This window comes from Strigops habroptila, chromosome 3, assembly GCF_004027225.2.
Source record: "Strigops habroptila isolate Jane chromosome 3, bStrHab1.2.pri, whole genome shotgun sequence".
NCBI lineage: Eukaryota > Metazoa > Chordata > Aves > Psittaciformes > Psittacidae > Strigops > Strigops habroptila.
In genome coordinates this window covers 23,145,660-23,172,960 of record NC_044279.2, presented here as the reverse complement: position 1 = coordinate 23,172,960, position 27,301 = coordinate 23,145,660, and the positions used below count along the sequence as shown (strand labels likewise).

Here is a 27,301-nt window from a genome sequence, read left to right as displayed (position 1 = left end):
ACTATGGGGAGGCCTTACTGTGACCTTTCAGTTCTTAAGAAATTCATTACAATGAGGGTGGTAAAACACTGGAGCAGGTTGCCCAGAGAGGTGGTGGATGCCCCATCCCTGGAGACATTGAAGGCCAGGCTGGATGTGGTTCAGGGAAACCAGATCTAGTTGAAGATGTCCCTGCTCACTGCGGCAGGGTTGGACTAGATGAGCTTTGAACTCCTTTCCAACCCAAACCATCCTGTGACTCTGTGATTCTATGAAAGCCCGCCCCTACACAATGAACAATTCAAGAGTCTCCTGGACAGAGTGGAGATCCTAGGGGTGTCAGAACTGCCACCACTACAAGTGAAGGACCTACAACATCGATGCTGTCAAGAAGACTTAAGTCCATCCACTCTCATAAGCCAGCGATGCTCATGTGGCCCTGGCCCATCCCTTGGGTGCAGGGTGCTGGACGGACAGCCCATGGCGGCAGACGTGTGCCGGGCCGCCGCGTCCTGCCACACTCCCTCCAGGGACCAGCTCTTCACCTCACACCGCGCTGCCCCCATCGCGCCGCCCGGAGCCACCCTGGTGCTCCCCGGGGAGACTGCGGTGCCTCCATGCGACCGCCTCAGGCCCGTAAGACCCTGGGACGCGGCCCCCCCTCCCCGCCATCCCGTCGGGGCGCTGCCCCGCCCGTGTGCCTCCCTTCCCCCGCTGCGGCCACCGCCCCGCCCGGCCCCGGCCACCCCTCGGCCCTGCCTCACGCTCCCCGCCCCCTGCCGGGCCAAACCCCTCCCCCGTCTGCAGCAAGTGGCAGCGGGAAGGGCGGCGGCGCCATCACGTGTGGGCCCTGCCTGCGCCCGGTCCCCGCGCAGCCTCGCCGCCGCCGACCCCGGCCCGGTCTCCAGCTGCACCGCGCCTCGCCCCGCGCTCCCATGCCCAGCAGTGAGGCGGTGCCGCTGGGGCTGGGCGCCTGCCGCAGATCGGGGGCGCTGGGCGGGATGCTGGCGCTGGTGGCGCGGGTGCTGGAGTGGCTGCGGTCGCTGTTCTGGAAGGAGGAGATGGAGCTCACCCTGGTGGGGCTGCAGTATTCGGGCAAGACCACGCTGCTCACCGTGTTGGCGGTACGCGGCCCCCGGCGCAGGGGCACGGCGGGGGGCGCGCAGGGCGGCGGCCCGCGGCGGGGGAGCGGTGGCCGCGTGCGGCGAGGCGGCGGCCCGGCGGTGTGTCCTGGCTGGAGGGGGCCGCCCGCCCCGCCTCGCTTCGCCTCCTCCGGCAACAAGTGCGGGCTTTGCCCCCGCCGCGAAGGCGCCGCCTGTCATGAGGCCCCGCGGTGCGGTGCGGTGCGGTGCGGGGGGCGGCGGGCGTGAGGCAGTTCCCGCATCGCTGGCAGCCGCGGGAATTTCACAGCAGGATCAGGTGCGTGTGAAATGGGAGAAGGGGAGGGAGAAAGAAAATGTCTCCTCTGCTGACCGCAGAGTGTGCCCGTTCTGGGCATGGGCTCTTGCCTGTGATTGAGTTGCCTTTTCACGGTCAGTGTATCCCAGAGTAACTCAGAATATATCGTGCATCCTCCAAGGCCACAACTCCCCTGTCAACTGAATTCTCTCCTCCCATCAGTTGGATCAATATTAATGCCTCGCACAATTCCTTGATAGCTCTTTCCCAGCATTCCACGTCTGCTTTTGGCATTCCTTTCCCTCTGTAGTGATGGCCTTGTTCCCTTCTAATGTCGACGCTTGTCATAGTGTTTTCCACTCTGTTGCCATCTTTGTTTCTCATCTTTGTTTACTGTGCTCTCTGACCTTATTTGGTCCATCCTGAAGATTTATTTTCCATTGGAAAGTGGAAACAGCTATATATGTTAAGTATGGCTCCTATTAGTCATGAAGCTTAGCGCCTACTCTTTCTTCACATCTCATCTGGTGAGATGTATTGCAGCTTCACCTGCCATGAGATAAAGGTTTCCAGATGTTCTTCAGTCCTTATCCTGAAAAGTTACTATATCACGGATCACACTGGGAGGTGTGTGGCCTAAAGCCAAAGAGGTTGAGGCAATGATGACATGAGTATATGGTATTTGTTGTTTGCTTTTGTATACGATTCTGGGTTAAGGGAAAAATAGAAGGTTGTAACTCAGTGCAAGTGAAGAGGTAGAGATAGAGTAGGAGATAAAGAAGTGGAGTAGGGAAAGTGCACAGTGAAAGTACGTTTAGGGGGCCATCAGCAATCAATAATCAGAAAATATCTAGAACTAGTATGTTAGTTTGTTAGGTGCTCAGCACAGGCCTTGGCACTCCTCATGCCCATTGGAAGTGTTCATCTCCCAAGGGCGGGCTTTGCTGAGGAAGGGGGAAAAGGCGTGACAAGTTACATTGCTTCTTGGATTGATTTCATAAACGGAGCAAAGAAGAACACAGCGCTTCAGAGACCTTGATAACAGTAGTGTGTGGTATTAGACTTTGTGCCTGTAACTGCTTGTATGCTCACTTATACTAGACCACCAGTGGAATGGCATCGTATCTCTCATTTGTGTCTCTCTCATGCTAATACCTTGAATAGCAGAGCACTGCTGTTAGTACAGATGTGATTTTGCCAGGATATGTATTGTTTAAGAATATGCTACAAGGCATCCATGTTTTGTGGCTTCGGGAGCATCACAGACTGCAGATTTTGTAGCTTTTGTATTTTTCAGTCTGGAGATGGCACACCATGATAATCAACAAAGAAAAGTGGTTGGAGAATTTGTGAGTAAACAGTTTAGAATAAGGCAATGGCTAATAGCTTACACTTGAACGCAGTTGTTACGGGGAAGGCAAATAGATTGGGAACTCTGCGTTTGTGTTTATGTGGCTAGAATGTGACAAGATGAAAGTAACCATTACAAAACAGTGGATACTTAAAACGCAAACTGCAATGGATCATAAAAACAAGTGGTAGGAAAATACTGTATTTTCCACTTTGCAGCAGTGTTCAGAGATCTTATCAGGCTAACATTGAATAAATCCCCTTTGAGACAGCCTCCTCCCTTACAAATTTGAAGCATATGTAGTCCTTTGTTACCAGTGGAAACGTTGGGTAATGTCACTGTGTGTTACTATGGATCTGTGCTAATGTAATGGAGTAGAATCTGGCCCATGGCTGTGGATGTGGTAGGGGGTAATAACAGTATTAATTGTCAGCTCAATATTCAGTAACATTGAAAGAGGACAGCACAAACTTCTTTGCGTCAGTTATTTTCAGCTGTGTCAGGATGTAATCTCTTTTTTACTGATATACAACAATAAACTTGTTTGCACATCTTGAATATTCTCAAAATAGGTAATTTGTCATGTAAAACTTCCTTAGCAAGCAAAATGGAACAGATTTTTTACTGTACGGTGCTTACAGCACTTGAAACAAAACACAGTAATTAGAGCTTTTGTACTAATGTGGGCAAAAGATTTGACATATTACTTTCTTTTCTTCATTGTGTGGGAAAATAAAGAACTGTAAACATAATACTTTCTTTGTAGCTGTTTTCATTCAACCAGAATGGAAAATTTGTAGAAGAAAAGACTAAAGACCAATAAAGGGAACACTAATTCTTTGCATTCTATCCTCGATACCAGAGCAGTTATGAAGGATTGGGGTTTTTTTTGATTTCTGTCTTCCAGTTTAGCATGTTACATATGGTGTATAATTTGCTGACAAAGTGGAATCCTGACTTTCTATGAGTTTGTTTAAACAATAGCCTCCTGAGTTGGCTGGCTCATTTTCTAGGCATTCCTGTGCTTGAGTAATGATGCTACATTCTCAGGGTTTATGTATTTGTATGTGTTTATGTGTCTGGCTTCCACAAATAAATGTACTATATATTTTAACAAATTAGACCAGTACCTGCTGCAGGAGATGGTTACTGATTGTCTTTGTCTTACTCCATCCAATTAAAAACTTGTGTCTCTGCTGGGTGCTTGTATCTGTATAAGACTGCAGGTGCATTTGTCTTCACTCTTTTTTTTTTTATATTGCTGTTGACAAGTCACTGAAGCAAGGAAAGAGGAAGGAAAAAAAAAGAGACTTCAGAAACAAAAGATGGGGAAGGTGTGGAATACAGAATAGCAAGAAGGTTCCCATAGGTGAGGTTGAACAAGTAACTGATGGAAGGATCTAATTCCAAACTCCAAAATCTTTTGAGAGGATCAAGTAACTGTCAAAGGTTATACAGCTTTTAAAGTTCCAGATTAAAAGTAATCAATCTTAGGTTGTGAACACAAGCTGGAGGCATAGCGTATTCTCACTCTGCCATGAACATGGAAAAGTTGCAGAAAGCGTAGAGACCAGCAGTAGCACCAGGGGTGGCTGGTGGCAGTGTGTGCACTGTGAGGCACGTAGCTGCTGCAGTGCACTATGAAGCTATGATCACCCACTTCTCAGATGGGAAAGACCTGTTGGAGCATGCCTGTGTCCCTCCTTGTCCACATGGCCATATTTTCTTCCAAGAAAACCAAACCCAGGGCTCATGGGATGATCAGGTGGCTGATATATGGCCAAATGTAGAGGAAGAGCAATGTTAAGTCCAGAATGCACCATGCCTGGAGGACACAATACCTTATTAAAAATGGTTTTTGAAAAGGAAGAATGAATTAGCTGCTTAGATCCGAGTTTCACCTTTCTCTTCAAAAGCTGTCTTCTGTAGTGGGTACATGCATGTAAGGTTCCTGTTGGCATGATGACAAGCATCTGTCATGTAAAAACATTTCTTGAAACTGAGGGAGGAGGCAGCAATTTGATTTTTATCTTTTGGGTTTGTGGTGTGCTGAGTTAGTACCTTGTATTTTTCTATCTTAATGGCATACTCTTAGCTTCCACAGCAGGATTCCTCTGCTGGCACCTACTCAGAAGGAAAGGATTTGCACATAATACTTTTTACATGAGTACTCCTTTGTCATTTATTATATTTGGAGTTAAACCAATGGTAACAGTGGTGAGAAACTATAAGGAAAAATCCTGCTATAGTCAGTTTTATCATATTTTATCATGTTGGGGGTTGGACTAGATGACCTTTAAAGGTCCCTTCCAACTCAAACGATTCTATTGTTCTGTAATTCTGTATTTTGACTGTGCTGCTTTCTGGTTTGCTGAAGGAGCAGATGAAGAATTATCCAAAGTCTCATGGTTTCTGGGCTGATCTTGTCACTGAGGAGAATAAAAATTATTTGAAGGGCTGAAATGAACAGTCTTTCTTGGCGTGACAATGCATTAATGGCAGTGCTGGCTGGTGCTCTTGCAGAAAATTAGTGTGATATTTTACAGTGTTGTAAGATAAAAATTCTAGATTGCAAATGAGAAACTTATCTGCTGTGTATCAACTGTTTTATAATACTTTTTTCTTTTGTTTTTTGTATTCTAGTCAGGGCAGTTCACAGAAGATATGATTCCTACAGTAGGCTTCAATATGAGAAAAATAACAAAAGGAAATGTTACCATAAAGGTAGGTGTGCATGTTTGAGTTAATACAGAGTGAATACCTAATAGAGAAAGTGATTTCAACTTGGAAAGTGAAAGGATAGGAAATTTCTTTTATGATGGTAGGATCATTTATCTGTTTTTCTAGCTCAAAACTTTTAAAAGGCATGTAGTTGTATATTTGTGTTACATGAATCTGTTTGATTTCATTATATCCATGCCAGGCAGAAACTTTGTTGCACTCTTTTGGGTTAGAAAAGTCATAACATTCCGAGATCCTAAGGGGGCGCAGTTGACTCCTGCAGGTGCCTTTCTTCTTCTCTCTCTCTTTCTCCCTCTCACAACTGTAAATGAAATCTGAAGCAACTTCACTCCTAACTTACGCATCTCAATGGAGAGCGCAATTCATCTCACATAATGGTAGCTGTATGGGAATGGAACATCTAATGTAATTCAGTTGTCAGGGAACCATCTCTTAGGCATATAGAGAAAAACAAATGATGCCAGTTTGGTTGTGATTCATGCTGTAGGCATCAAAATAGAGATAAATCACTCCTGTAGTGTTTGATTATGAAGGGAGCCTGGTTGGTTAGTCCAGATCTTCATAACTTCTATCTAAAGTTACGTGGAGGGAATGTAGGTTTTTGCCTTTATCTTGACTTTTCCCTCCTTTTCCTTAATTTTGTCTTCTTTCTTCCTCAATTCTAAAGATATTATTTTTCTTCTGGTTTGGTGTGGCTCCTAAACCTAGGGGGGGCTTTCTGAAATGACCTGTAATGTGAATATAAGCAGTTGTTAACTGTTTACTCATTATCTCTAAAAAGTGAGCAGGTAAAGGGTGGTAAAAGGGATAATTTGCTTCTGTTGGTTGGGAGACATTAAAGCTGAGCTAGAAAACCCTAAACCTAAATTTACCATAGTGGTATAAATGTTGACTGCCTGTCTGTTTCTGGTCTTAGTATCCTGCTATACTTTTTCAAACTTTCATGTGACCATACGGCCTTCAGCTGTACATTTCACTTGTGTATCTACTTCTTGGTACAAGCTTGCAAAATAATCAGTGGCTTCCTCGACAGCTGCTTGTATGCTACAGTGCCAAGCAGAATCTTCCTTCTAAAGGGAAATAAAACCAGCCCCTCTTAAAAAAAAAGTCACAAAGTAACCTTTTAATACACTTGCTTTTCTGCCTGTAGTAGCACTTCTAAACCTCAGAATAATGTTCCTCATGAAAGGGGCATACTAGGCTTACCTTCTGGGAAACCTAGGAGGGAATCAGGCAAATCTAGTGAGGGTAGTATTGATTAAATGTCAGCTTTTACAATCAGCTTAAGTATATCGTAGTGTGAGGTTTTGCATTCTGCTTTAAGCCCTCTGCACCCTTGCACCCCTTTTCCATCAGCACCAGTGATCACTACGGGCGTTTGTATAGAGGCACCTTAGCCGAGCTCCAAATGAAGCCGACTCAATGGCTGGGGCAGCTGGAACATCTCTACATGGCTCCAAGCACTTATTACAGGTGCTGGGAACTGACCAGGAGTGTTGGGATGGATCAGTGCTCCCCTCCCCCAACACATCTAGTTTAAAGCTTTCTTGACCAGCCTGGCAAGCCTCCTACCAAAACAGCTCTTCCCTTTCTTTGTCAGGCCAGCTCTACCAGCCTCCAGTAGATCTGGCCTCCCAAATAGAGCCCCATGTTCTAAATAGCCAAACCCCTGACTATGGCACCACCATTCTAACCATTTATTAACCTGCCAAACACGCCTAGCTTTTTTAAGGTCCTCCCCTTTGTCCTGGAGAATCGATGAAAAGACTATCTGAGCTCCAGAGCCCCTAACCACCTCTCCCAGGGCTCTGTAGTCCTTCTTAATGTTCTCCAGGCTACTGCTATCTGTATCTCTAGCACCCACATGGACCACTAGAAGGGGGTAATAGTCAGCAGGACTTACTAGAGCAGGCAGCCTCTCAGCAACATCCCTGATCCGAGCCCCTGGCAGGCAACACACCTCCCTCGAGACTGGATCAGGCCGGCAGATGAGCGCCTCTGTGCCTTTCAAAGTAGAGTCCCCTACTACTATGACCCTCCGCTTTTTCCTGGAGGCACCAGTAGTGATCCTCTTTACTGGTGCATCAGCAGGATGCTCATTAGGTGTGGTGGGTGCTTTCTCATTAGCCCCCTGCAGAACTGCGAAGCAGTTCTGGGTGGGGACATCAGATTTAGGAGGAAGCCCCTTGTCGTTAATTATCCTCTTCCTCCTTTTTTTGTTCGTTTTTCTCGTGACTAATTCCCAGCTTCCTGGGTTGCTGCCCTCCTTCTTTCCTATATGAGCAGTGCTGGACGTTTGCAGCCCCTGCGCAGTTTGGGCCTGGAGCAAGCAGCCCAGCTTCCTCTCAGCTTCCCTGGCATCTTTTAGCTCTCCAACAGCCTCCCGCAGCTCAGCCACCTGCTGCAGGAGGACCTCCACCAGAGCGCACCGAGTGCAGCCCTGTCCATTGCGCACCCTCTCCTCAAGAGACCAGTCGAGGCACTCTCTATACTCCGAGGTCTGCGCCGCAGCCTCCCCTCTCATCGGCTCTGTCTGGGTGCCTACGCTGGCCACCGCCGGGGCAGAGCTCCCAGAGCGGGCCCTGCTCCTGAGGCGAGTGCTCACCGTCCCGCTCACTCCCTGCGCGAACTGCTGTGCCCCGCCCTGGTCGCTCGCGCTCCCTGGGATGGGCTTTTCCCCACTGAGGGCTGGTGCCGTCACTCCTGGCGCCGCCCCCTGTGAGTCAGCTGCTCGCGTCAGCTGAGCTGCCGGCTCCTGGGCAAATCCTGTCGAGGACTTGAGGCTCCCTCGGTCGCTCTTGCCGCTCCGAGCTTAGGCTCCTGGACGCTGTGCTTCCCCTCGCTCCGGTGTTAAAGGCGTCCTCTCTGGAGATACTCACCTCGGCAAGTCTTTCAAATATGGTAGGAATGATCTTCATAGTAAGTAGATAGGCCTTGTGTCTGACCTTTTTTAAAGGTCTCAGGGGGCACTGCAAAACAGAATCAATTAGACTCACTGAGAAACCATCTGGTCAAAAAGTCATCAAGTGAAGAAAAGCTGTTCTGGAAATGTAAGACTGATCACTTTAGGCAAACTAAGTTGCAACACCAACAAGTAGGTGATATTAATTCTTTAGCTCTTTTGTTGGGTTTTTTTTTTGGGGTAGGTCACTAAGAAGGAAGTGCTGTGCTAGCGCAGTGTCACTGCCTGGTTTCTTCACTACAGCTCTCTCTGTAGGTTCCATACAGTTTCAGCACGCAACAAGAACTAAGGAGCTCTGCTCTTTACTTTCTTACGATTTTGGCAGTAATTTCTGGAATCCAGTAGATTTACTCTCATGTTTAGACTCTAATGCTGGTGCATGCAAGTATAGTCACCAGCATGCCTGTGTGTATGAGTATTTATCTGAACCACACTGAAAGGAAAACACTGATTTATGCAAGCAGAAACATTTTGTACAAAGATGCCAATTTCATGTATATTTCAGTCCAAGCTGAGCATGATCAGAAATGTAAAGCTGTCAGCTTTAACTATGAATTGCCAAATTTTGGCTTGTCAGTGTATTTAATAAAACCTGTTACCTGTTATTTCCAAAAAAAGAGGAGGCAAAGAAGAAGGATTATACTGGGCAGTATTTGAAATCTAAACAGGAAGCTTTATGGATTTTGAGGTTGTGGTTGAGGTATTAAATTACAGGATGGTATCCAGCATCAAAATACCTAATGTACTATAGCTTAGAGATTTGTTAAAACTGTTTTTATGAAGTTCATACAAACCTAATGACTTACCACTTTTTTCTGACAAAAATCTATTACTGAATTAATTTGGAGTTTTAATTCCAAGCAAGTTTTGTTTGCTGAGTGATTTGATTTTGATGGAATTTCTCTATTTTTGGAGGAGCTCAGTTTCGGTAGTCTTTTTGCTTTGGTGGGATTTACTGTTCAATAAGCTAGACAGTAGCTAAAAACTTTCTTTGAACAAACTCAGATTTTGAGAGCCTCAGAAGACATGCATCACGAACTGTTGTTTTAAATGGTTGTGAAGCTTCAACTAACTGACTGTTGATTCTTGCAGGGATAGAATAGACTCAGGCATAACAAAGGAATGGAGCAACACAAGGCATGCATACGCACAGACAATGCAGCAGCTTCATTTTCCTTGCTCTTACAGTTCGTTTTCTTGAAGTAGCACCGCCAGCCAGTCTCTGCACCCCATGGATATCCAGGCTGGAGGGGGCAGGCAGGGAGCAGTGCTCAGGGACCGGAGCTGCGGAGGTTGGCTGGACTGTGGTCCTCCAGCTGTCACCGCTAGAGGCCAGCGTCCTTCCACGGGAGCGGCAGCCCGGGCTGCTGGAGGGCAAAGCGAAGCTTCTTGCTGCTTGCTGTGTGCTCTGATGTCACAGAGAGGGAGGAGGAGGATCCCTGCTCTGTGCGTTCTTCTTCCAGCTTCCTTGGTTGCAGCACTCCTGCCTCCTCTGGAGAGTTGCCAAGTCTCCAAACATCCTCATAGAAACAGAATCCTGCTTTTCAGCAGCAATTAAAAACCACCTTACCTGTCGTCATCATCTCACATGTCATACAGTAATACCAGCCTCTGTGTGTACTGCCTGTATAACTTTAGCAGTGTTTCAGCATGTACTGACTATTCCATATCACTTGGGTCACTTTGAAAAGGCTGTGCTGTATCTGGGCTGATTTTAAGTCCAAATGGTTATTTCTATAAAGAAGAATTTTTGTGGGATGTCCCAGTGATTCGTGATAGTTGTGTGTGAGGAAAAGATGTACTGCTGGATTCAGAAGGGCTGTGATCCGTGGCAGGAAGCCCAGTTACTAGCGATATACCTCAGGGATTTTTTAGCATATTCATTAGTGACCTGGATGATGGGGCAGGGTGCGCCCTCATCAAGTTTGCTGGTGATAGAAAACTGGGAGGAGTGGCTGATAACAGCAGAGGGTTAAGCTGCCATCCAGAGGGATCTTGACAGGAGAAATGGGCTGACAGGACCCTTATGAAGCTAAAGACATGAAAGTACAAAGTCCTACACCTGAGAAGGATCAACCCTGGGCACCACTGCAGGCTGACTGGCTGAAAAGCAGCTTTGCAGAAAGGAACCTGGAACAGGTTGCCCATGGAAGTTGTGAATGCTCCATCCCTGGCAGTGTTCAAGGCCAGGTTAGACAGGGCCTTGAGCAACCTGGTCCAGTGGGAAGTGTCCCTGCCCATGGGGGGTTGGAACTAGATGATTTTATGATCTTTTCCAACCTTAACCATTCTATGATCTGGGGGTCCTGGTGGACACGAAGTTGGCCATTGGCAAGCAGTGTACCTTTGCAGCAGAGACCAACAAGCATCCTGGGCTACATTAGGAAGAGCTTTGACAGCTGGTCAAGGGAGGTGATCTCTCCCTTTTACTCAGCAGTAGTCAGGCCATACCTGAAGTACAAGAGGGATGTGGAGCTGCTGGAGAGAGTCCCGCAAAGGGCCATGAAGATGATTAAGGGACTGGAACATCTCTCATGTGGGGAGATGCTGAGATATCTGAAACTGTTTAGCCTAGAGTAAGAAAAGGCTCAGGAAGATCTCATCAATGTCGCCAGAAGATGTAGCCAAACTTCTCAGTGGTGCCCAGTGACAGGCCACATGGCAAGGGACACAAACTGAGATATGAGAAATTCCGTTTAAACCAGAAGAAAAAGTGTTCTTACTCAGAGGGTGGTTGAACACTGAAACAGGTTGACCAGGCAAGTTCTGGAGTCTCCATCCTTGAAGCAGTCTGCTGTAGGTGACGCTTCTTTGGCCAGAGTGAGTTGGACTATACTCTCCAGAGGTCCCTGCTAGCCTCAATGGTTCTTGGATTCTGTGAAAAAGAGTTAAATTAGGTTTAGAGAGTCTCAGAGAATAAGTACGGAGCATACTCAGAATTACTCAATGGTCAACTAAGAAGGAAAAGTGTGAAAGCGCTGTCCCATCTCATAATTTGGGAAGAGAAGCCTTGGAGGCTGTATCTATGCTGTGAGTTGTGTGCTGCAGAGTGTGAGTCAGCATCATGCATTTGATAGGAACCTCCGCAGTGACTGGGACAAGCACATGGAGCCAGAATGCAGTGTCCTGGGTCAGAACAGGCAGTGCTGAATGTCTCACCAGTCATTCAGAGTAACTGTTGGGACTCCTGAAAATGAGGACCAAAAGTTGATCTCAGGGAATCATCTAAACCAAACTTGTGCTTTGAGGTGAATCAGATATTTACCCAAATATCTTAGGTAACTGTTTCTTAAAATCTGTTCATCTATGAAGAAGGTTCTACAATATCTGTTGTTTTGTACAATGTTCTTTCAGTCTAAGTGTTAGAAAGCTTTTCTCCTAGTATCTGACATGAGTTGCTGTCATCACAAATTGAGCTGTTTTTATTCTTCTGTATCTGGCAGCCATTTCCTGGGAAGCATTATGGGTTTGCTCCCCATCCCGTCTTTATAGGTCATATTTTCAAAATCTCTTCTCACCCTTTCTTTTCTCATCTGTTTTTTTTCAATTTTGTGTATGTCTGTTCTACAGACTGATGCTCTGTGACACTGAGGACAGGGCAATACATACTTGTAAAAGCGTATGTAACATGCTTCTGCTCTAGTACATGCTGATTTAAGATTTGCAACACTGTTGAAATGCATTTAGTTTGTGAACTGCTCAAGCTTTTTGTCCTTCACCTCTACTTGGCTGTTTCCACTTTGTGCTGGTCCATTTGGTTCCCTCTATCCAAATGGACCATTCTGAACTTGTATGTGTTAAATTTCAGCCACCTTATTTCAGACCGCTCCTCTAGTTGGTCTGGATACTTTAGGATTCTTATCTTTTCTTTTTATCCACTCCCAGCTTGAAGTTATCTACAGTTCATATAAACATATATTCTATTCCAACATTCTGTTAGGACACCTGGGAACCATAAATGCTGCCCCTAGTTAGCACTGTTCTCAGCAACTTTGATTAATGCTGGGAAACTATCGGGATTGCTCAGACTTGAGAGGTAGGGACAAGGAGAACACATGAAGAGAATGCCAGGAAGCTGCTCTGTGGGGTTAAATCTGTCATGAGAGAATGTCCTTTTCTAATCTGCCATTATTAGATTACTTTTTCACACTATACACACTGTTGCACATCTTCCTGACTTTTCTCTGCTATTGAGCAAACAGTAATTTTTGCTTTCATGGCTATATGTTCTTCAAGGACAAGCAAAATTAATCACTACATTAGTATTGATCATCTGTTTTGAGCCATCAGAGTCCTTACCTCTGATCTCCTTGCCATGAGTCTTCCAAATGCAAGTTCTGCCTACAACTTATATGCCTACTTTCATCAGAATATCTTGGATTTTGATGTCCAGAGACTGATTCATGACCATGTGAAAAGCGGGTACAAAGGATTGCATGTGGTCATGCAGAATTAGGGCTTTCTGCTTTAGGGGGGACACAATATTGAGGCTAGGATGGATTGGCTGTTCTGCTTAGATGTGTGCTTCATCTTGATTGAGAGGGTTACAGTCGTCCCTCTAAAGCTGCGTTCCCTGGTTCTCTCCTACCTTAGAACACAACATGGAGGTAAGCAGCATGAGGTTCAGAAAACAGTTTCTGAGAACAGACTTTGCTTTTGTGTCCTGTTTAAAATCCACTGTTGATCCTTCCAGCATTGTACCTTGTATCTCTGATAAAATGTCAAATACAGCCTGGTCATTGAGAAATACCCCCTCCCATTAAAATGCCTCTGTGCTTGTTCTCAGGAGTTGAAGATATTCAACCATTTTGTGTTGCAAGTCTAATTCCATTTCCAGTTTTTCAGTGAAAGTGCTATGATTAAAGTAATGAATTATAAACTGTGAAGCGTGCATATAGAGGTTTGTTTTTTTGGTTTTTTTTTTTTTTTCCTGTCTGATGCTACTGAAATAAAATACCTAGTTGAAAAAATGCTTATAAGTTGGACTTTATCACCAGTGAGGAGTGACAACAGGGTTCTTAAAGGACCAAGACTGATTTCAAAGAACATAGCGTTCAGGGAACTATTGCCCACAGAAAATGTAGGCTTGTGGCATATTTTTTTTCAGCTTTAAGAGCAACTGTAAAGGCATTTCCAAAATACAGGATAGTAGATAGATAGTAAGTATTCTAAGGTAATAAGATATTCTAGCTTCCTTAATAGGTTACATGGCTGGTACTCCTAGTAAGGCTCTAGAGTTACGTATCCACAAGGCAATTTATTAAAAAATTTCAGGTTATTTGGTTTAGCTTTTTATTCTTTCCCCTTATTAGACGGAGAAGCTGAACATTACTGGTTGAAACTTTAGTCTAGAATAAATGACTGTCTCAGATTTGTCTCCCTGGAACTTGGCCAGATGAAAAAGGAGAAAGCCAGCCTGAGCCAGATTGTCTGAACGCAGGTGAACGCAGTTGAGAGCAGTGAGTGCTTTGCAGAAATGGTTCACCTAGTAGGCAAGGTAAGACAGATGCAATCATTAGAATTTCCTCATCTGTTTGTTCAGGTTAGGTTTTATGGCTGATATTTTCTGAATACTTCAAAGCAGAAAGATACATTTCTGACTTCCAAGTATTTGTAGTGTTGGACTCATCTTGTAAATTAAGATGTCTGAATGTAAACAGCTATGTGTCTGCAGTGAGGGTTAAGCTCCTTTAACAGTAGTCAGAGGAGCTCTAGTCAGTACTGTCAAGACTAGAGCATAATTCTGTTATCCTAAAGAAAATGTTACATCTGGTCAGCTGAATGGCTGTCTAGGCTTCACTGATTGCCGTGAGATCGTAAGTACTGAACCCATGCATTGACTTTGAGATACAGATGTGTCATGGTACACATCCCTGTCCACAAGAAATACCTACCCAGCATGTCTGAAAAAAGCCACGTAAACTTGACATGTAGAAAATAATTTTTTCTGCAACTTTCTCATTAACCGACAAGCCTTCCCACAATATAAGCTGATTAGCAGAAATGCAAGTAGACTGTTAATGAGCCTTCCTGTAACTGAAAGCTTTCAAAAACCTTTGAACCTATTCCCCAACGGCATTTTTGTTCAACTGTCATGATACATCTCTGTGCAAAGGAAAAGGATTTGCTCCTCAAATGTTCTTGGTAGGTGTGGTCTTAAGAAGGAGCCTTATATCCACATAAAGAAATTGAAGAAGAGACATATCCAGAGAGATTCCTGTTTTAGAAGAATTTGATTTGACAAGTATGTATAAGCACTAAGGTAAATGATGATTCCAAAGTATGGTGATTAATCTAGTTTACAAATTAAAACATTACATTATTTTATGATAGTGTAGACCTGCAAGCACAATTAGAATTACTACTTTCTAGGAATAGACAGGAACAATAATGATTTACAAAATGCAGTAGAAATGAGATGTATGCCTTTGAGATTGAGCTTAAACAACAACTCCTTGAGATCTTAATCTCCTGTGAGGCAGTGGTGTTGGGTATTAAGGAAACTTTTTCTCTCTTTAGCTTGGTCATTCTGTAGGTATTTTCTGATTGCTAAAATCATCTGGTCTTCTAGGGATAAAATTGCCTCTTAAATATTATAAAAATCTTATTCCTGAGGGACCAATGAAAGCCATGGGAGAAATTAGAAGTCAAGTCTCTTTTTAAAAACACGCAGACAAAATAAACTTCTTTTTATAGGTGTTTATTCTGCTGTTAAGGTGTAGTCACCTGCCTCTCCCAGTTCACACCCAGAATATACTTTCTACCTGTGTATTAAATACTGGGATACAGAAATAGGGGATGTACAAAATGTGAAGGGCTCACACAAGCTTTAACACTAATGACTCTTCCCCCTTCCTTCCTGGGTGCCACTTGTATTCTCACACTTCTGCCTGTTCAGTGATGTACAGTGGAAATGGTTTTGGGCAGAGATGTGTGTTTTGAATAAATTAGTCAACTCTGTCACTGGTTATCCAATATAATAAAGAGTATTAGAAAGTTACTATTAGCACCATCTTGATTTCATAGGCAAAGAGGTGAAGATTTTTTTTAAATTTATTTCATGCATTTATTTTTTCTTGCTATTTCAGATTATTATAATTTAATATATTAAGGTAGGCTGGGTTCCCAAGCACTAAAACGACTAGTCTATGTGGTGTCCGCCATGTTATACTTTAATGAATAGCTGTAAGCCTTTTTAGGGAAAGTGACTGGAAATTACTTACCTTTCCATTTTGTTGAGGTGACTTTTTCTGCTAATGATAATAATACTCGTTCTGCAGTGCAATTTAATATAGTATAAATATAGTATATCATCAAACAAGGACAAAACCCGTATTTCTCTGTCTTGTATTATTTATTTTGTGTTTGTCAAGGCTACATCATCTTGTAAATTTTTGTTGCAACCAGGAATAATTGCTGTCAGTCTCCAAGAATCTAATCTTACTACTGGCCTTCCCTGTCCTCTTTCCCCTTCTTTCTTCTCTAATCTACCAAGAAAATAATTTAGTTTCTTTTTCCAGACACACAGATGTGCACCAGATGGTTACTGATAGTTTCAAGGTCCTGATGAGTTACTGGAATAGTGTTGGTGTAAGGTTTGTCATCTAGCTGTAATACTAAAGTGTGTACTCAAGTTTTTAAAATAAAAAGGTTATTTTATTAATACTTTGAAAATAGCACTTCAAATGTCAGTGCAGATAATAATTGATGCCCAGTTCATGGCCCAGTTCACTTAACTCTCTTTCATGTGTAAAATTCTTGATCTTACAAAAGGAATCAAAGGCAATCTACATTTAGGTGATACACTAATTTTAAGCCAGAAGGAATGGTAAGATACCAACCAGGGAATGATTTTAATGGTGAACTGGGAAATACTTCTTTCTAAAATATGAACATAAGGTGTGAAAATGATAGAGAAATTAATACCTAAATATGATTTATGGATTGTGGAATTAAAAATACAGTCCACAGTTTTATTTTAAAAAGGCCTTATCCCAAGAGTCTATTAAGTTTCGCTCTTTTGTGCAAGTCTTTGTTGTTGCAGCAGGTTTAATATGTCTGGATTTATAAAGTAGAAATATGGAAACAACTCTTAATAAAATTTTGCTTTTGTGTATCTTCCAAATTTAGTTTGTACTGTAGTGGATATGCCTCCTAGATCTGGTATACGGTGCATAATGTTTTCCTAGCTAAATCTGATTAAAATAGGAGATGATTACTTATCTTTGTCCTCAACATATGAACAGTTCAATTCCTTTTGTTTTTTAGTGTTCATCACTATTTTAATAGGCGTGCCACTAGTAACACAACTGTCTTTAAATGTAGCTGCAACAGCTACATCGTCACATAGCCCTTGCCGGTGTAGTTTAAATCTTTTGCCTGGTATTTTGATCTTGGAAACAGTTTTGAAACAAGATTACAGTCATCCACCCAAAATACTGATTTTCTGCAAGCAAAGCAGAATAAGTAACTCCTGTACAGATAAATAATGTGTTAGCCTTTTAACCATAAAGAATTCAGTAGGATTGCTGGACACTAATAGCTTGCGTAAGTATTTGCAGGATTGGAGCTTTATAAAATCCCAAGCAGAATTTGAGCTTGCTTAAGATTCACTGATTAATCATTTCAGACCTACCCTATACTATTGTTTCCTTTCTGGTTCTGATCAGTTAATCCATGTGTATTTTAAAGCACATTTGATGAACAAATGAGAGAGCTGTGGAGGTATTGGAGCACTCTAGGCTATATCATTCTTTACATGGACTCAGTCTGCTCTCTGACCAACTCTTTATTTACTTAATATCCGTCTTTATCCTGCTGAAGGCCTGTTGCATTCTTAACTCAAGTCTCCCTAGAGATGCAAATCCGTAACTGTTTTCATACAATGGTACTATTCTTTCTGGGGTTTAAACTGTGTATTTGCAAGGATTCGCTTTGGTATCTGAGGAGGACTTTTCTTGCAGTGAGTGGGAAGGGCAGCATTCTCTAAATGGACATTTGGAGCTGTTACTGTCACAGGACTAACTTGCCCTTTGAATGTGCCTGTCCCCCTCCATTGTCTGGAGGGGACTGAGAAGACCACTCTCTTGAGGAAGGTCACTTAGAAAACTGCCTTCATTTAGGCATTTCAATGCAACCTGCATGCTGCATATAAGAGTTCTTCTGTTACTACTGTGTAGTTCAAAAACATTGTGGGGTTGAGGTGTTTTTACTCTTTCCAGGTATGGGACATTGGAGGGCAGCCAAGGTTTCGAAGTATGTGGGAGCGTTACTGCAGAGGAGTCAGTGCAGTTGTGTAAGTTTTCTTGTGTTTGCCCTTAAAAAATGTATTTAAAAATATATATTATTTATATTTATGTATTTATATACTATATAATATAAATTTATATATTTCCCTGCCCATGGCAGGGGGGTTGGAACTAGATGATCTTAAGGTCCTTTCCAACCCTAGCTATTCTATGATTCTATATAGATATGCTTTTCTTCTTGTCCACTTCCATCACATAGGAAGACCCAACATGATAAAAGTAATGTGTTTTACACATCCTGCAACCCAGATATATAAGTAATAGCAAGTTCCAGGCCATTTTTCCCTCACAGCCTGTATTTGATTCTGTATCTTCCTGTATTAATAAATCCAGGCCTTATACAACTCAGGACTGTTCTAATGCTATAGTCAATAAAAACATACTTGTCAAATTTCAGATGTTTTATCGCAACTTTCTGCAAGTAACAGTCAATACCATAAATAACTATATTCCCATTGCAGTTACATGGTGGATGCAGCAGACTTAGAAAAAGTAGAAGCTTCAAAGAATGAGCTACACAGTTTGATAGATAAGCCACAATTGCACGGAATTCCAGTAAGTATTTTGGTTATTATTCTTAACTGAATGTAGACAGTGTAGCCTAAATTCTCATTAATTGGTTCCTCTAGACCCTTGAAAATACTAGCGTAAGTATGGTGCAGCTTTGATGCATTAAGTGATGTTACAAAAATGATTGTGACATTTTTTCAGAGGACTGAGCATCTTATCAGTGCTGCAGTGTGTTTGTTTTCTTATTTAAAGGTTGGAATAGATTTGGAAAAAAATCAGTTTCATATGTGGTATTATCAGACAGTAATTACTTCCAGTCAGTCCCCTTGTTGGCTGGGTTTGAACCAGTGACCCAGATATGTTTCTGGCAGTATCTTAAGGCATATGAGATTTGTCTTTCTAAAGGTTGGCAGATACATCAAATAATGTCCTCTGCTTCCAGAGACTGTGGAGGAGATTGACTTTTTACGTGTCTCGACTTTTTCTCGACTGTTTAGTTTTTCAAACCAAACTATGTGGAAAAAATGCAAATATAAATCTGTTCTCCAACAGGAAGTGTCAAAGAATAGTATATTCTACTGAACTGCTAGTGAGGAACTATGGAGGTGGAAACTAGCTGGTTAATTAAATATAATCTGACAGTTTAGAGTAGAAGGAATCCATCAGGTTAGCACTGATCTTTGATGCTGACATCACCAAGCGGGAGTTTGTACCTTTGGTCATAAGAAGGAAGACAGTGGTATATACAAATCAGGAAGAAGATACAACTTGATGGCTGCTGCTTGATCCCTTTTTTCTAAGCAAATATTTGGACATTTGGCCAGTGCAAGTGATCAAAGTCAGCTGAGAATGAGTAGACAGATAGCCAACATGAAATCATTGCGAGAAAAAAGTTCTTGCACATCCATCCTTGAAAAAGAACTTTTCAAGTGACTCTCCATAATTTTTATAAGGCTTGCTATTAATGTTGTGTTTCTGTATATTAAGTGTATATTGAATACGTCCTGCAGAAGTCTATAGTCACGCTATTCATGGCGAGTGACATTGTCTGTCCTTTGTACTGTCTTCACATGCTGTTTTACTTCTCACTTTTCCTTCCTGAAATGATAGGTCTTTCATATCTTCAGAAGTATTTAATAAAGTTCCTTTCCTTTTATATGTTATAATATCACATTCCGATTGCCCAGCCTGACCAGCACAGTAATTTCCAAGAGGTAGTAATGTGTTTTTTACTTACTTCTATTTCACAGGCAATAACTAGTATTGAACTTCCTCCAATTTATTGTATGCAGGCTTTAGCATTATAGATTTTAAGGTAGCTTTATTAATCTGAGTCTGCAAGTAATGAGTTTTAATGTGTTCCAGATTCATGGGAAATAATGGGACAGTCTTGACTCAGAATTGTAACGCATCTGGAAAACAATAATGCAATCATAATTAGAAAAGCCTTCCATTGCTTACTTTATCTTACATTGTGCTCAACCCATTTATCTGACCTTAATTTATACTTGAAGCCTTAAGCATTTCGTAGGAACTCTTAAGTCCCGGCATATATTCAGTAATTTTTCCGCATTTCTCAGACTTAATTCCATATGGCTGCCTTTCCGATTTCTACCTTGGATGCTCAAAGTGGAGGGCAAGTAATCAGTCATTTGGTTAGTGCTTGGATGATACAGGGTTTGGTTGCCTGATGGTTTAGTATGTCTGTATTAAGAAGCAGGAGAGCTTCTAGAGAGAACAATTCTCTCTAGAGAGAATCCTGTCTGGGTCTTGAGGACCCAGCCTCTATTGCTGGGGCCCTATTTTTGATTAACATTAGTCTGGTCCTGTGAATTGAATGTCTGTTGATGGCTTGAGTGCACTCAGGGCATGCTCTCCACAAGGTTTAGTTGCATGCAATCCGACACCATCCCATGGCTTGCAGAGGAGACTTCTGGTATTGATACAGCCAGAAATAATTGGATCCAGTGGGTGTGCTTACAGCATCTGGCCTGGACGAGGAGCAGGATTTCCATGATGCTCCCACAGTCATTAGTCATTTTGAATATGTCTGCTGTTGCAGAACTAAATGCTTAGATGCAAGGTCCAAAATAATGCAAACAAACGGTTAAAGACAAAAATAAACTTTTATTGCTCTTGGATTTAACATGAGTATGAATGATTTCTTTCAGGTGTTAGTCCTTGGAAATAAAAGAGACCTCCCAGGTGCACTGGATGAAAAGCAGTTAATTGAGAAATTGTAAGTAGCTGTAAAAAGCTGCAAAACTGTGAAATTTGATATGTAAGAGAAAATCACTGGCAGTGTATGGCAATAACCAGCTATAACAGATTCCATTTTACATTCTCAGATACTCCAAGCTCTGCTGGCAGTTGAAATAGCAATCTAGGCTGATAACTGACGGCAGTAGATTTGAACCTCTCTTGATTATTGTTTCGCTTTTATAAAGTTGTTTCAGATAATCCTGTTTTCCCATCACTGAAGATACAACTGCTATAGATAGCAATAGGCTTACTTACACTTTTCAGAGTACATTGCAGTTGCAGTTTGATGCTCAGATGGCATTAGAATAGAACCATTTCAAACTACTGTCTGTAAATTTAAGCAATTCAGATATTTTTGGCACATATCCAAAGCATATACTTATGGATTACTGAAACTAGCTTAAGTTGATGCATTGTAAGGGTAATTGTAAAGGAAATACACAATTTTGTAAAAATGGCCAATATAACACTGATTTTGCAGAATAGGATTCTGTGTCTCATATCACAGAATTTTAGTCAGTAGGTAGTGAAGTTTCAGTATAGAAGGATGAGGGAACCTATAAGAAATCTGGAGAGGGACTTTTTACAAGGGCATGTAGTGATAGGACAAGGGGGGATGGCTTTAAACTGAAAGAGGTGAAATTTAAATTAGATACTAGGAAGAAGTTCTTTAGTGCGAGCGTGGTGAAGCACTGGCACAGGTTGCCCCATCCCTGGAAGTGTTCAAGGCCAGGTTGGATGGGGCTTTGAGTAACCTGGTCTAGCGCGAGGTGTGTTTGCTCATGGCAGGGGAGTTGGAACAAGATGATCTTTAAGGTCCCTTTCAACGCAAACCATTCTATGATTCTGTGGTCCAGAGGCTAAGCAATTAAACTGGGACTTAGGAAACACAGAATGGCTGAGGTTGGAAGGAACCTCCTTGTCCACCCACATGCTCAAGCAGAGCCATCTAGAGGTGATTGCCCTGGACCGTGTCCAGACAGCTTTTGAGTATCTTAAAGTGTGGAGACTTTACAACCTCTCTGGGCAACCTGTGCTAGTGCTCAGTCACCCCCAGAGGTAAAAAGTATTTCTTTATGCTCAGAGGGGGCCTCCCGTGTTTTAGTTTGTGTCCATTGCCTCTTACCCTGTCACTAGGCTCCATCTTCTTTACAGCTTTCCTTCAGATTTTTGTACACATTAATAAGATCGCCTCTGAGGCTTTTCTTCTCCAGGCTAAAAAATCCCAGCTCTCTCAGCCTTTCCTCATATGTGAGATGCTCCACTGCTTTAATGGTTTTAATGGCCCTTCACTGGACTCTCTCTGGTAGCTTCACACCCCTCTTGTACTGGGTAGCTCAAAACTGGAGACAGCACTCCATCGTAACCTTACCAGAGCTGAGTAGAGGGGAAGGATCACTTCCCTTAACCTGCTGGCAACACTTCTGATGCAACCCAGGATACCATTAGCCTTTTTGCCTCATTGCTGGATCATGTTCAACTTGGTGTCCACTCAGGTTTCTTTCTGCAAAGCTGCTTTCCCAGACAGTCAGCCCCTGGTGTGTACTGGTGCCTGGTGTTGTTCCTTCCCAAGGGCTGGACTTTGCAGTTCCCCATATTGAACTGCATGAGGTTCCTGTCAGCCCATTTCTTAAGCCTGTGGAGGGTCCCGTATGTACTGTGGATAACACTACGGCCGCCTGGTGTACCAGCACCTCCTACCAGTTTTGTGTCATCAGCAAACATGTTGAGGGTACACTCTGCCCCATTGTCTAGATCATTGATGAAGGTGTTGAACAATATTGGACCCAGTATTGATCCCTGGGGTTCACTGCTAGCTACTGGCCTCCAACTAACCTTCGTGCCACTGATTGCTGCCCTCTGGGCCTGAGTGTTCAACCAGTTTTCACTCCACATCACTGTCTGCTTATCCAGCCCATATTTCCTCAGCTTGTCTATGAGGATATAATGGAATACAGTGTCAAAAGCCTTACTGAAGTCAAGGTACACAATATCCACTGCTCTTCCCTGATCTACCAAGCTGTAGATTTCATTGTAGAAGGTTACCAAGTTCATCAAGCGTGACATCCCCTTTGTGAATCCATGCTGACTACTCCTGATCACCTTCTTATCTGTCACATGCCTGGAAAGGGTGCTCCATTACCTTCCCAGAGATCAAGGTGAGGCTGCCTGTCATGTGGTTCCCTGGGTCCTCCTTCCTGCTCTTTCTGAAGATAAGGTGGAATTTGCTTTCCTCCACTCTTCAAGCACCTCTCCCAGTTACTATGATCAGTCAGAGTTTATTGAGAGTGGCCTCACAATGACATCAGCCAGCTCCCTCATCACTCCAGGGCCCATGGAATTCTCTTTGTCCAGTTTGCTTATGTATTCTGTGACCTGGATCTTCCATCAAGAGTACAACTTCCTTGCTCCAGACTTTCCCCTTAGTCTTTGGGGGCTTCTGATTCCTGAAGGCTAACCTTGCTAGCAAATGCAGCATTCAGCACTTCTGCCTTTTCCATGTCCTGTGTAACCGGGTCACCTGTCTCACTGAGCAGTGGGCCCACATTTTTTCTTTTCTTCTATTTGTCACTTACGTACTTATAGAAGCCCTTCTTGTTGCCTTTGACATTCCTCACAAGATCCAATTTCAGTTGTGCTTTGGCTGTCCTAACTGTGTCTCTGCATGCTTGGGCAATGTTTCTGTGTTCTTCCTAGGTTACCTGTCTCTGCTTCCACCTTCTGTATGCTTCCTTTTTGTGACAGGGTTTTGCCAGGAGCTCATCGTTCATTCACTTATGCCTCCTGGCTGTTTTTTCTGGACTTGTTAGGATGGGCTCCTTCTGAGTTTGGAGATGATACTTGAATATTGACCAGCTTTCTTCGGCCCTTCTTTGCTACAGGGCCTTATCCCATGGGACTCTTGCAAGCAGATCCCTGAAGAGGTCAAGTCTGCTCTCCTGAAGTTCAGGGAGGTCACTAGCCCTTTATCAGAGTCTCTTGTGTGATCTCAAGACTCTTTCCTTTTTGATGCCTCGCACTCTTTATCTCATTTGAATACTGTTACTTGATTATAAGAGTTATTAGAGATAAAAGCTCTGTATTCAAAGGGAAAAGAGTAATGGAGGGTTTTGTGTTCAATAGCATATTTTAAAATTTAATATCTGAGAATAGAATTGAACCCACTGAGTAAAAAGCAGAAAGCATGTAATTTAATGGAAATTTCTGTTGTCAGTTTTTGAGGGGTTGTAATACAGCTTATTTTATTGTTTTTGCTTCTGTAGAAACCTTTCAGCAATTCAAGACAGAGAAATCTGCTGCTATTCTATTTCCTGTAAAGAGAAGGATAACATTGGTAAGCTTTGGTTTCTTTACAGCATCATTAGTGTATACTTTGTACTTTGGTTCAGTTGTTAAAAATGTTAATAAGATTTGAATATCTTAACTCCAATATATAACTGAAAATCTCTATTTACTTTGTAAGATTTTGTTGCAAATATTGCATGCAGTTGTGTCTGTTTTGACAGAATTATGTGTGATTTTAAAGTCGCTTGTAGAACTATTTAGTTCCATGAGAAATTAAGAAATGAATTTGACAGGAGCCTTGGAAAAGCACATTTAAACCCCAAAGTATTTGAATCCCTCACAAAATAGTAACTGGATATGAAGGCCTTCCAATTCTTAGGTGATACCTAAAAAATTTTGTTAATTGTTTTGCTCCATACATGGTTTTACTTTGTAAGTGGGTCTTACATGCATGTGGCTGTATGGCAGTGTTCCTCAAACTGAGGGACTAGTGCTTTTGTCCTATTGGAGACTCAGAGTGTATCCTGAAGTCAGGATAGGTGAAGGGCAGTGAAGGTCACTGAGGTTTCGAAATGCAGTGTTTGATCTTCATCAAATTGGCAAGGCTGCAGTGGAGGATCTCAAGAGTGGTATTGCAACTAGAATCTGGTAAAACCAGCTTAATTTCTGAAAGGATCCTGGAGAGGATAGGTTTTGATCCTGGTTCATTTATATGGATGGCCTGGAGGAGAAAAACAATCAAAAAAGGCACACTAAAATTTGCAAAGGGAAAATAATGAAAAGAATGATAGCTAATGCAGAGGTATGTTGATCACTTACTTGTGGAAGTCCTGGGACTAGTGGTGAAAAAGACTCAAATCCTAACGGAGAATCACTCCAGTATCTTTCAGTGTAACATTGTGCCTAGAAAGGCTAACCTGGTTCCTGAATATTTGCCCAAAGAACTAACAGGTGTGATCAGACCATATATATCACGTGATTGGAACTGTGTGGGCATTACTGGAGCACTTGTGTGCTGTATTTTGAGAAGGACCTTGAGAAACTGAAAAGAGGTTTGGCAAAAACCTAGGGAAATCAAAGGACTGGAAAATATAATTTATAGTGGAAAACTATATGAATGAAAATATATTTAGTTTATTAGTGATGAAATTACTAGGCTGTTAAGAAGACTGGCAGCTGTTTTCTGCTGCATTTTTGATTGATGTCGTTGCAGTTGAATGAGATGATAGTGTAAACTGCAGCCTAGCTAATGGGTCTCATCAGGAAGTGTAGGTGTAAGGCTGCCAGTTTCTGTGTCCTGAGAGGCTGTGGAAGATGAGTATATTGTTATTATCTTCGGTTTAGGTTCTGTGGGATGCTTCTGTCTGCCGTCTTGGTGCCTAAGCTGGTCTGCCAGGATATTCATGGAATGCTGCCTGGAATTTAGGACAGATGTGGCAACAAATTTAAATTTGAGAGCTAAAGCTGTTGCTTCCTCCTGACATTCTTTCTACCTCCCTGACAGATGTTACTGCCTTGAGGCAAAAACGTCTAATCTGCTCATGAATCAGTTTGTGAACTGCTGCAGTTTTCAGCCCAACGCATTAGATTGTATCAGGAGGGGTACCAGTTTCAGCTATGAAATTAGAGTCCAGTGTTGCATGTCTTTCAAAGACCTTGGACTCCTACAACCTGCCTAAATGGCTTCTTAATGCTTTGTCAGATGTTTGCCCTTCTCTTTGCTTCTGGTTGTGTATTTCTGCCTTTGTTCCAACAGTGCATTTCATTCTAGTCTGGATTTTACCGTTCATTTTATGGTCATTTTAAATCTTTGCTTTTCCAGCAGTTCTTCATCTGTAGGTTAGAGAACTTGATGTCAGTCATCATATTTCAAGAATACAAAATGCACATAATTTAAAACCAAACAAAAATAAGATTAAAAAAACCCTTACCTGGAGTTTTAAGTACTAAATTTTTAATGAGTTGTAAATGAGAACCTGTGTTTTCTGGGGTGTTGTTTGTTTGGGGTTTTTTATTTGTATTAACCTGCTGGTGTTCTCTTGTCCTTTTACACTCTGCAAGCGGGCTGTTGAGTTTTTCATTTTGTTTTATCTGTCTTGGCAGACATAACATTACAATGGCTTATTCAGCACTCCAAATCAAGACACTGTTGAAGAAACTTTTTCCTGAGGATAACTCCCAATCACTTTGACTCCTATCAGCTACACACAACTGAAAAGATAAAGAATACAAATGTGTATTACCAGGACTCACCGTGGTCGTATTTGTTAACAGAAGTAAAACTGAGTTATAGCTTGTCTTTCTATTTTGGTTCTTTTTATTATTATTTTTTTTAATCCAGGTATTTGTCTGCCTAGGTGAAATTCCTGAACGCCTTAATACAAGACTGAAAGAAATCAATACTTTTTTGGGCTGAAATGTTTAAGTTTATGCATGTGAATTGTCAAATACTTAGTAATTTTTTCTAATTTGAAACTGAATAAACTGCAGAGTGGAAACAGATATGACTGGGTTTTTTGAACACATCATATAATTAGTTATGCATGTTTTCCCTGCAAACATCTGAGTTAAGTATCAATAATCAATTAAAACCACTATTAAAAATATCTTATTCTTACAAAATGCTGTTAATCAGAACACTTTCAAATACTCTGATAAGAAGTTATTTCCAAAGTTGGGTAACTGTAGTTATCTAATTAGTTAATAGTGCAAGTAAGTGATTCATGTGAATATTCTTTGGGAATCGACGCATAAAACAAACTCTAGACTATCCTGTTCTCCTTGGGAGAGAAAAGTCTAGAATTGCAGTGGATGTTTTTCTCTCCTAAACAGAGAATGAAATACAGAGAGAGAGCAGATCATAGAATCCTAGAATGGTTAGGAGGAAAGGATCTTAAGATCATCTAGTTCCAACAACCTATCTAGTCCAACCTCCTGCCATGGGCAGGGACACCTCACACTAAACCATGTCACCCAAGACTCCATCCTGGCCTTGAACACTGCCAGGGATGGAGCATTTACCACTTCAGGCAACCTGTTCCAGTGCCTCACCACCCTCACAGTAAAGAACTTCTTCGTTATATCCAACCTAATGATGATATCATATGCATCTTTTCTGAAATTATTACCCCAAAATAATTCTCTAAGCATTTTTATTGGGAATGAAATAATTTTCACATTGCTTCTGGACTACTCTTTCCATTCATCAACTGTGCAGAACTTTTGAGTATACGCCCTAGTATAGCTGGGCTCTGAAGTAGGATTAGTTAATTTGAAACAGATTAAAGGAGTAATTCACTTTTTAAATTTTGGCGCCTTGCTAATATCTTGCAGATACCCACTTCCAAGTGCTTCACTCAAAAGCACTGTGGTGGGAATTCTGCGAGCTTGGAAATTCTATTAAATATGGAAAGTTCATGTCAAGAAGTAGTAGAGAGACTTAAAACTTACACAGGATAGATGCTCGGTGGCCAAGAGTTTCAAGGACACTTGTAGATCTAGGAG

General features: G+C 42.2%; 1 protein-coding gene across 1 annotated transcript; it reads left to right on the top strand.

Annotated features, from left to right (window-relative positions):
• The first annotated feature begins 764 nt into the window (after positions 1-764).
• Positions 765-26,299, top strand: LOC115605379 (ADP-ribosylation factor-like protein 8B). The gene is made up of 7 exons (XM_030479691.1): positions 765-1,103; positions 5,372-5,452; positions 17,654-17,727; positions 18,202-18,295; positions 20,422-20,489; positions 23,776-23,846; positions 25,901-26,299. The coding sequence occupies exons 1-7, from the start codon at positions 915-917 to the stop codon at positions 25,948-25,950; spliced, it is 627 nt and encodes a 208-aa protein (XP_030335551.1). The 5' UTR covers positions 765-914; the 3' UTR covers positions 25,951-26,299.
• Positions 26,300-27,301: the final 1,002 nt, after the last annotated feature.